General features: G+C 35.9%; 1 protein-coding gene across 1 annotated transcript; it reads left to right on the top strand.

Moving 5' to 3' along the window:
* The first annotated feature begins 8,661 nt into the window (after nt 1-8,661).
* Nucleotides 8,662-9,651, top strand: LOC116420102 (olfactory receptor 14I1-like). The gene has a single exon (XM_031943670.1). It carries the CDS (start codon nt 8,662-8,664, stop codon nt 9,649-9,651), a length of 990 nt encoding a protein of 329 aa, XP_031799530.1.
* Nucleotides 9,652-11,659: the final 2,008 nt, after the last annotated feature.

An 11,659-nucleotide genomic window follows, 5' to 3' on the forward strand; every position in this document is an offset into this window, starting at 1 on the left:
TCAGCTTCTGCATTTGGTAAAACCATCATTCTCTGTTTCAATTATGGCTATATATTAACTATGTCATTTATAGTGAATTATTTATTTCTGCTCGGTTTTCTGATTTGTAAAGAGAAATAATAATTGTTGTGAAGATTGCATGATTGCAAAAGAGCTTAGCATGAAACTTGTGTTATATGCTATATGAATGTTAACTGCTTTGTTTGCTTCATATTTGAAAACTTCATGTTTGTTTTTTTTTTAATTTGTGACAAACAGATAAATGATTTCTATGTGTATATGTAGTAATTTGGAAATTTGTTTGAGATATGATAGGAAAAGCAATTTTAAAGGAGTTCTAATTAAAGCCCAGTAAAGAGATATGTAAATTGTAATCTGTTAGAATTCTTACTAGGTGCTGTCAGTTATTTAATTTGGCATGGTACTTAATAGTTCTCTAGCTCCCTAATGTATTTAATACTCATTGGAGTTCTACAAGATTCACAAGTCAGAGAGGAGTCCAGGAGATTCACAAGTCAGAAGCCCACAATCCTACTCTCGGAGGAGTCAACCTTTGAGTTCACTCCTCTAAAAGAGCATATAAAAGGACAAGCCCACTGGGAGTGCTCGGGGAGATTGAGAAGTCAGGATTCAGTTGGACAGAAGAAGAAAGACAGAGAAGAGGTGGCAGACTGTCCTGTGGAAAACACTGAAACTAAGATCTGGAAGGCCTCAGAAAGCTAGCCGAGCTCCAAATGAAGGAAAGAGAAAATAAAGGATCTAGATATTAACAGCTGGATGCATTTGAGGTGATTGTTACTCTGAACTGAAAGGGGGGCCTCCAGAAGCCCTCCAAGAAATTTGATCCCAAAGAATAATATACTTTAGAAAAGAGAACACTACAATAATCTATTTGTACTGATAGTGTTAACAGAAGAGTTTGGGAACAACTTTAAAAACTTTTATCTACAGTCAGATTTCTGAGGACCCTGTCAGTAAAAACTGGCACCTTAAATTAAACCTTTTCCTGACTCACAAATGAAAAATGATTTCTGTGAATTGGAAAATAACCAGATTGCATTTCAGTTTGCCTAGAACATTTAATCACAATCTAGGGAATGTCATTAATTAATGTTAAATCAATTTCAAAAACTGGTCTATCTCAATTTTAAGAATTGTCTTATTTTCTCCCAAAAACAAAAGGGAAACTTGCTTAAAAAGGAATAGAATCTATATCTAAAAGTATTTGGCTATTACTTAGGAAAATTAAAAATTGTTAACTAAGTCATATGGAATTATTGTCATCATGTTAATTCTTATCAGTTCACTTCCAAGTATGAGGGGCACAACACTTTTCCCTCTTCATAGAGTGGGGGATGGTATCAAACAGCACAGATGAAGAAAGCACTAAGAATAGTTGGGGTAGGCAACAACAAGCTCAGCCCCTTCTCTGGGGTCTCTGTCAACTCTCCTTAATTTGTAAGCTTGCCAGTTTTCTTGAATCCATCAGGGTAAGCAAGGTCATCAGCCCTGAGAAATGAGCCTGTTCAGGATTTATAGTTTCTAAACAAGGAATGCCTCCACTCAGAATCTATAAGCTTGTTTAATGATTGATCCATTGCCCCAAGATAAGTTTAAATGTATAAAGCCTGATTAAAAATTCTCGTGTGTGTAAGTCTTGGTAAACTTTTAATATAAGATATCTAGCCCTAAGGTTAGATTAGGAGAATTTGCTATTAGAGATAAAGTCTCTTAGGACTGTAACTGATATTCTTTTGAGTTCCAAATTGGATAGATCATTAAATGAGTAAAGAAGTAATTAAGTGAGATTAATTGAGAGAAATGCCATAGATTACCCAGAGAATTCCTTCCTGAACTATCTAGGTGAATGATTTATCTGGGTAAGAGTTGGCAGGACAATCTGAACCTCTACTTGAGGTGGAAGTCTTCTAATTCAGTTTCCCAGTTCTGTTTATTTTCCACTGAGTTTGGCTATGAGGTGGAATGGCTACTGCATGTTCAGACTTTGTTTTGCTGCTATTACTATTTAAGTTGAGAAGAGTTCATTCAAGAAGTTGGAGCAAGAGAGACCTGGAGAAGTGACTGGGACTTGCTTGTGGGATGGAGAGTTGGAGAAGTACTCAGGACAGCTCCCAACTTGTGCTTATGGTGAGGATACAATTTCTCCTGATTCTCTTCTTTTGTAATGGATGAGGAAAAGAAGGGAAGTAGGTCAGAGGATTGGGAACGATCTAATTCCTCCAGTTGTGAATGCTTATCTGATTCTTCATTCTTTTCACCTAGTTTAGTTGGCACCTCCCCCTTCTGCTCTTTCTTCTTTTTCCTCATTCTAACACCTATATAATTTCTTAAAGCCAGTTGTATTAAATTGTATGCATAAAGTGTATTTTTGGAATTTGAGTTTGGATTAGAATTGCAGTATTCACCTAGTTGCTCTCCTACTAATTTCCACTCATTTGGATCCAATTCTTTTTCCGTAGAGAACCAAGGAGATGTCTACTGTACAGTTTCTAAAAGATCAATGATATACTCTCAAGTTATAATTAAACCTTGATTTTTTATAAGCCTGGCAATGGTCTCTAAACATTTTCCTTGAAGAGGAAAAGCAGGCTGTTTTCTAACATCTGCCCCATTTAGCTTAAATTCTACTTTAGCTCTTTAACAAAGTTTCCTTATTGTATTCACCCTAATTTCTGGATCGAGGAGACTTTTCCACTGGATCAGGAGCAGAGGCTTTTCCACTGAGATCAGGATTGTGTCTGCCCCACGTTGGGCAAAATGTAAGTGTTCTTCTTTTCTAAAATATATATTTGTTCTCTGGGAGCAGGTTTCTTGGGGGCTTCTAGAGGCAGCCTTTTTTTTTCAGTTCAGATCAATAATCACCTCAAATGCAGCCAGTTGTTAAAAGTTCAGTCCTTTATTGTCTCTTCCAAAATAGCCCAGTTAGTTTTCTTAGAGGCCTATCTCTCTCCGTGGTTTCAAGAGCTCTTATTGCTAGTCCTTTAGCTATTCCAGCTTCTGCCTCCAGCTTACCTCTGACTTCTGGCTTCTCAATCTCCCCAACTGACTCCTGACTGAGGCTCTAAGGAAGAGCTTCTAGAGAGTTTGTCCTTTTATATGGTCTTTTAGAGATATGAACTCAAAGTTTGACTCCTCCTCCAAGAGTGTGGGATTGTGGCTTCCTGACTTGTGAATCTCCAGACTGAATCCTGACTTTTGAATCTCCAATGCTAATGCAAAGATTTTCTCCCATTTCCTGCAATTGGATAAAATTTTTTCTCTTGATACAAATTGGATTTATAATTGAATAGAAACCAAGCTAGCCACAGAATTGAGTCATAAGATGGAGTCAGTGTGATTTACTCAATTTCCACAGATCCCTTGGGACTTGAAATGACACTTCCTCTAAGGTCTTCTACTCCCTGTTGATAGAAACTGCTCTTCCCTATTCCTAAACTTTGACTCAGAAGTGATTTTATGCAATGGGATTGTCAGTGTATGGTCCTACATCCAGAGCTAGCACAGAAGTCCCCTGAAGTCTCTTTCAGTTGTCAGGTCCCTTTACCATCTCTGGTTCTGAGAGCTCCCATAGTTACTTTTTTTTTTTTTTTTTTTTTTTTTTTTTTTTAATCCATGTGCTCCCTTTAGTTACCTTCCACCCTTACATCACAGTTGTCTTTTTCCAAATTTCAAAGTCGTTTTGGCCTGTAATACTGTTTCACTCTGACCTCTTGTGGGCTTTTGTAATGGGCTGAAGCTCGAGTTGATGCACTGAGGTCCCAAGCACGTGAGGCTAAATAGTAATTGGACCATACTCTATGAATATATATGCTTGGAGAAAGAATGGCCCCACCCACTCTTTGTGCAAGTCCTGATGTGTTGTGTAGGAAATGAAGATTTTGGTGGGTGGAGGTGGAGGGGTAGAGAGAGAGAAGAGGAAAGAGACTGCTGGCTGGCATCTTGTTGCAGCTGCACACATGGCTATCATGATCCCCCCTTCACCTCCAATCCCCCTTCACCTCTACTGAGAATAAAGATTGAAGATTTTCCCTTAACCTGAATTCCTGACTCTAGCTGATTTTAAAATACACAGTCATCATAGGTTTTGGCATTCTAGAATTAGATTGGAGACATTATTTTAAAATTGTTTGCAGGGAATGTTGGGAAGGTTCAGCTGAGTTCTTTCTCTATCCCATTATTTTGGCTTTGCCCTTGTAATTCTCTAGGCTTCCTTTTCAGGAATAAAAATGTCCTTCAAATTCTTTTGTCCAAAGATTTGATTTGACTGACGTCAGTAGAGAGAGATGGTAAAATTCAACCAGCTCTAATAGAAGAAAAGGACTAACATGCTTCACTCATTTGTCATCACTTTTGTAATTATGCATTTATTGTATATATTATGTATTTATATACATACAAATATGTATAAATAACAATGTATACACACATAATATATTTATTTTATATAAATAAAAAATGTGTGGATTTGGGGGGCAAATAGTTAATATTTCATTCATATCTATATATATGTTTGCATCCACATACATTTGTAAAAACAAGCATATTAAAATGTTAGTAGGTAGAATTTTGATTCAAGGTATGTGTATGCATATATACAAATACATGCAAATACTAGTGGAATGAAATTAGGAATTTGAGAGTAGGAAAGGGCAACTACCATACATTTTTTGGACATATGAAAGGGATCTTTTTTGTCAAGTTTATTAAATAGGGAATAACATAATTACACCTGTGCTTTGGTAAGACGAAGATGAGAGCTGAGTAAAGGATAGACTAGAAAAGGAGAGAAAAAAGGAAGGGATAACAGTTTATTTCAATTGGATCTTTTAAAATAATAAACAAGGTTACTACTCTACGGCAGCAGATATTCTATTAACTTTGAGAAAGAATATGAAAAAAGTACATTCAAAGCATATACACACAATACATGTGGTTATGTATGTGTGTATCTATAAACATATGCACACATATATGCTATATATAGTATATACATATATGTATACATGCAGGTGTGTATATAGTCATATAAATACATACATATATAGGTTATAGGTAAACAGATGTATTATCTTAATATACACAATATTTTTTTCAATGAAAATCATTCTCCTTTGAAGTATACTTAAAAAGAAATCAAGTTAAATGGAATTACATTTTGGACCAGATTGAAAGGAAGATCCTTGTGGACTACAGAAGTCCTAATGAACCATATAAAATTAAAAGGTGAACTTTTTTCCCCATGTTATTAATAAAAGGACCTCTACACCTCAACTAATTATACTCAAGGGAAAGGCCAGAGAATCTGTGGTTAAGAAGGATGAGAGTATAACTTTGGCTCTGCTGGGAACTTCAGAAAATATTTCTCTAAAGGATACTAGACACTATATTTCCACTCATATAAAGTTCATCAAATATTTCAGCAAATCTAATAGACTCTTGGTACAGTTCAGCTTCCTTTGCTCTCTTTAGCCACAAATGGGAACAGAACCAAGACAATGAGGACAGAAATAATCTTTATACATGTGATGTGGTAAAGAAAAGCAATCAATAGGAACTTTGGAAAGAAGAAATGCCACATCTCTTCGCTCAGGTATTATTTTATTTGATATTCTATTTCTGAATGGCCAATTTGTTTAGTATGTGAGTATAAGAAGTATGGATTGCTCTTGAGTCATTATATTATGGTAGACTTGAAGCTAGAAAAACTGCAACTTGAATCCTTCCCCTAGGTTATAAAAAGCTGTGTAATGAGGACAAGACATTTAATCTGTCTAAGCTTCAATTTTTTGGCCATAATATAAGTGCAATACCCACAACATGGGTTTGTTGGAGCTATGAACATGATCTTTGTAAAATATTTTGCAAAGTAGTATCAGGTAAATATTAGCAACTATTAGCTACTACTACGGATTCAATGGAACATCTTCACAAAAAACAAAAGTCCCAATGGACATTAAAGAGTGAACTACTTTCTCCCTGCTATTAATAAAAGGAACTCTAACTCATTTAATTATACTTGAGTGAAAAGCCAAAGAATTTATGGCTAATGAGTATGAGTATGGTTTACTGGGGACTTCAGGAAGTATTTCTCCTAAGGACATGGGGCAGTATATTTTCACTCATATTATGTTCATCAAATATTTCAGCAAATCTAAATCTAGCAAGCTCACATGAGACTTTGTTCTCTGAAGCTCCAAATGAGAAGAAAACCAATTCAATGAAGATGGAGGTAATTTTTGGATACTGTTGAGCACCTGTCATTTGGTAAAGAAAAGGAATCAATATGAACTTTGGCAGGGAGAAATGACACCACTCTTCATTCAGGTATTGGTTTGTTTGATATTTCATTTCTGAATGGACAATTTGTTTAGTTAATAAAGTGGTTCATAGAAGTCTTGGGCTTGGACTCTGCCTATGGAATTACCCTTTAAAGAGTCATCATGGTATGGCAGACTTGATTTAAGGAAAACTGCCCCTTAAATCCTTCCTCTAGTGCTTCCCAAAGGGTGGTCCAGAAAGTCTTGGGTATTTTTGAAAGCCTTTCAAAGGGTCTACAACTTCAAAATTAGTTTTTTTTTTATTTTCAATATGGTAAATATCCATAAACATAACCCACATGAACATAATTCTTTGGACATATTATCAAAAGTTTTTAAGAGCATAAAGGAATATATAGTGCAAAAATTTAAAAACCACTGCATTGTAGTTGTATAACTGAGGACATCATTTAACTGCTATGTACTTTAATTTCTCATCCATAATAAGAGTGTCATATTTGAAGCATTCAACAGTTTCAGCTGAGAATATGATCTTTGTAGAAATATTTTGTAAAGATTCTCAGGTAATTATTAGATACTATTGTTGTTCTATCACACATAAACATATTCCATCTATAGCTCAGGTGACTTCAGATGTGCAGAATGGGATAAAATGTACAATTTTTAATTCAAGTGGAATAAGATCTGTTCCCATCCTATACATAAGTACCCAGTGGATGAGTTCCTTTGAATAAAGTGTTTTTGAAAGTAGTTTTTTTTTTAATATATTTAGTGCAAGTACAATAACTGTTGTTATATTATCATTAAAACTAATATTATAACCATCATTGATATTTAACAGGAAGCCTGAAATTAGCCAGAGAAATGTCTGAAAGACCTTGGATTCAAATTCAGACTATGAAGAAACTATTTTGTTTGCATCTCCCAAAATCATTTTACTTTGCAGAGCTTGAGGCAATAAAGATTATTATCGGTTGATATCACTGAAGTTTTGGAGAAATTTTCTTTCTTGATATCTTCCTACTTTGATAAAATTACAGATTTCATTAAACATTATTAATAGATAATACATATAACATATCAAGTATGTGGCAATCCATCCGTTTAACTATCCATCCATCCATCCATCTGTCTATCTATCTGAAGAACAAGAGAATGATCTCAAATATATGATAAGAAATGGATTATTTAAATTGATAAGGTCAAAGTGATGAATGTAGATTTGGATCAAAATACAGTAAATCTATTGGAAAGAAAAGTCTTCTCAGTAAATCTTTAGAGATTAGTAGTAAGCACAGAGGGCAATGGAATATACTATCAAAATCATATTTAACCAGTGATGAATTTGTTTTTGTTATTACACTAACAAATAACTACAAGAATACACAATAATATAACTCCTTAATGCTTGCAAAGATTTTTGTTTGCTTTTCCTGGAGACAGTGACCCTTAACCTAATAATTCTCAAGATAAAAATTAAAGGACTTAAAGCAACTAATGATGGCTATACCATCGAGTAATTCAGAAGGAAAGTGCCACATTTGCTTTCCAAAGATCTGACATTACAAATTAGTTTTGCAACACATTACCTGTACCAACTCAAAATAACTCCATACTTTTCTATACTGCCTTTTAATTAAGGCCCATGACCTCTAAAATCCCATAAAACTCTGAATCTATAACCTTGTGATTCACTTTAAAAGTTCCCTCCAAAAGACTTCCTCCAGGATTTCAAAAGTTCTTCAGTTGTATTTTCAGGAACTTCTAGCCCATCCAGTAGAGATTTTAGGTAAGTTCCTCCTTCCTAAGAGGCTGAAACAGACACTGGAGAGCTTTGACATCCTAGAGAATTGACATGTATATATTTATACAAATAGTGTCAAAGATGCCTGGATTCTCACTGAAAACTAAAGTTTTAGCCAACATAATGTGTTTGGCAATACAAAGTAATTACTAAATTGTCTATCTAATCATCTATGATCTCTCTGTATCTATGTATGCACGTACGTGTTTTGTATCAGGTCATGCAAGTACCTTACAAAAAATCAATATAGGTATTGTAGTGATGCATGTGTTTGTATGTGTGTGTTTGTGTGTACACATGCATAGGACAGGTTAGGAGTAGAGGTCCTATTGAGTAAGTCAATTCAAGAAGGCCCTTTTTGTACAGTGAAGATTATATTTTTACTTGATGAATTAAATGTGAGTGCAGGAGGATGGTCATATTATTGGCTTTATAAAATGTTCTGGTTGCCTCTCTATCATGGTGAGCAAGAATAGATTGAAGTTGATGGCTTTTCTGTGTATTAAAGTGTTCGATTCTCTCCTAGAATTTAGCATCCTCTACTCATATTGTTTCAAGATGAATTTCAAGACCCCGGAAGTTGAGAGCAATGATACCATCATCATGGAATTCTTCCTTATGGAGTTTTCCAGCATCCGAGAGCTTCAGGTCTTGCACGCTATTCTTTTCTTGCTGATATACATTGCAGCCCTGATGGGGAATCTCCTCACTGTCATTGCCATTGTCACTGACCCACACCTTCACTCTCCAATGTATTTTTTTCTGAGCAACCTTTCCCTGTTGGATCTTGGCTGCATCTCAGTCACTCTTCCCAAATTCATTGTGAATTCCCTAACAGGCAATCAAGCCATTTCTCTCCTAGGCTGTTGTGCTCAAGTTTTCTTCTCTATCTTCTTTGCTGCAACAGAAATTGCTTTGCTAATGACAATGTCCTATGACCGCTTTGTGGCCATTTGCCACCCCTTGCACTATGGGGTTACTATGACACTATTCCGTTGTCTTTGGGCGGCAACTGGTTCATGGGTCAGTGGGCTCATTTATTCAGCTCTACACACAGGGAACATGTTCCGTCTGCCTTTCTCAGGATCTAATGTGATCCATCAGTTTTTTTGTGACATCCCTCATATCTTGAAGGTCTCATCACCTGAGGTTCATGATACTGAGGATGTACTACTTGTTGCTAGTTCAGGTTTAGTTTTAATCTGCTTTGGCTTTTTAATTGTATCCTACACTTATATCTTCTCTGCTGTATTTAAAATGCCCTCTGTGGAAGGGCGTTACAAGGCTTTATCTACCTGTTCACCTCAACTGATTATCTTCCTTTTATTCATTCTTGCTCTCATGGTCACAGTCTTGTGTCCCTCATCAGACACTTCACCAGTACAGAATCTTCTGATTTCAATGATTTACACAATTTTACCTCCGTTTATGAATCCTATTATTTATAGTCTGAGGAACACAAAAATCAAGGTTGCATTGGGCAAGATAATCAAAACTATGTTTTTTCCAAAGAAAGAAATGTCTGTATTTGAAACAATTAAAAAGTAAGAGAGTGTATGAATGAGTTATTGCATGCCTAAGATAACAAAGCAACTAAGCAAAAAGTAAAAATAATAGCTTAAGATTTTTTATTTATAAATTATACACCAAAATATAATATAAATCATGAACAATTTTTCCACTTGATAGTTATTGACTCAGATTTTCACAGTGATTGTTTAGCCCTTCCCCTTGGCCTATCTATTCAAACCAATCAGGTTGGATGAAGATGTTTCAGTGCCTCAGAGTGTACTTTGAAGGGTTAAAATAGAGAGAAAATAAGAAATCTGCTGGGAACTAATCACTAAAACTCAGCAGTGAAGAATTGAACCTGTGCTAGTAGGAAGAATGCTCAAGAAATCTAGACTTTATCAATCTTAGTAGCACTGTGAATTACTCTACTGGTGTAGCTTTGAGATAAACATTGAAGAATGTTTGTTTTTCATTGTCTTTGCCTTTGAGAGCAAGAGGGGGAAGGACATGAGAAGTGATGAGTCTGACATATTATGATTTGCTATTTGGACAATATTTGCTTCTGTATGTCTGGCTCACCTGAGTCTTTTGCATCATATGCATTTTCTGTGATGGTGGATGTTAATATCTCTCTCCGTGCACTAAATCTGGAATTTCTCTAGAATGCTTGAATGAGAGTTATGAACATGAACCAATCTGAAGTGTTGTTTTGGGTATTGCTCCTTAGAAAAGCTCTGGTGTGTAAACATAATCCAAGGAAAGATAGTGACCCTTTGATTCCCTCAAATAAATTGATTTAATCTATGTAATCCATAATCTTTGGACACTTTGTGTCATGGATTAAGGACATATTTTATTATATACTTGCATATATTGAACCCCTCCCATTAGAACCTTAGTATGCTTTGATTTATTTCATTTTTGTAATTTAGTCACACAAATAATACATTAGAGGAAGGAGGAGAAGTAAACTTTATTCCTCTCTAACAATAAGGCATACTGTCATTCCATTCAAAAATCTTTCAACAAATTTCTAAAAAAAAATACATCAACAAGAAGGCACGTACACACAAACACATACAAAAGATAATCCTCATGAGGCACAAGACTAGTTAACTGTTGAGTTCTATGTAGAGGACCACAGATAGTGGAAAACTCTGAGAAAAGTATTCTTGAAGGGAAGATACTTAGAGCAGGGTATTAACTCAGTGTGATTGATGAGGTGATAGTTCTCTAGTTCACATATGCTTAGTACTTAGTATGGTGATGTAATGATTCTACAGTTGGCACATGCTCAGTATGCTGTAGTGATGTAATTGTACTAAGGTATATAAGGACTGGGAGGACTTGAAATAAGCAGACTTGAGAGATTTTCCAGTGAGAGTGTGTTCGAGCTCGAGCTCAGACTCCAGACTCTAGAGATATCCTTGAGAAAGCTAGCCTGCACATTATAGTCCTGCTTTCTAGAGCCCCCAAGTTTGGAGTGACAAAACATACTGTGCTTTCTAGAGCCCCACTTTGGGCGCCAAATATTGTGTCCTCCTTTCTAGAGCCCCCAACTTAGGGTGACAAAACATAAAATACTTTCTAGAGCCCCCATGCCAGGATGATTAAAATATATTGTCTTAGTGGAGGAGTGATGAGATGAGACTCCCAAGGATGGTGGAAATATGGACTCTGTTTATTCCAAGTTCTTTTGCCCTTACATACCCTGATACCCTTATATAACACCAAGGAACACTGCACATGGGCTAAGTATATACTGTCCACATGGAATGACATAAACAACTTGCTATTGTATGTAGATTGCCACCTGGTATCAGTCTTTGCCACCTGGTATCACCCTGCTTCAATCACAACACAGGTTGTCACCGCCCCCTGATTTCTCAGGAAGGCCAAGAACCCTTAGGGGAGATGGCAACCGAACCAGACATTGTTAGCAGGTTTGCTCTGAGCTGAAGGATCTTATACCTCACCCAGAGTACCCCCACTATCTGTGGCCCTCTACAAATACATACATAGATATAGGAATTCACAGTAATGT

This window comes from Sarcophilus harrisii, chromosome 6, assembly GCF_902635505.1.
Source record: "Sarcophilus harrisii chromosome 6, mSarHar1.11, whole genome shotgun sequence".
Classification (NCBI taxonomy): Eukaryota; Metazoa; Chordata; class Mammalia; order Dasyuromorphia; family Dasyuridae; genus Sarcophilus; species Sarcophilus harrisii.

Excerpts from the sequence above, each read along its gene's own strand:
- LOC116420102 (XM_031943670.1), top strand. The coding sequence starts at position 8,662 with ATGAATTTCAAGACCCCGGAAGTTGAGAGCAATGATACCATCATCATG.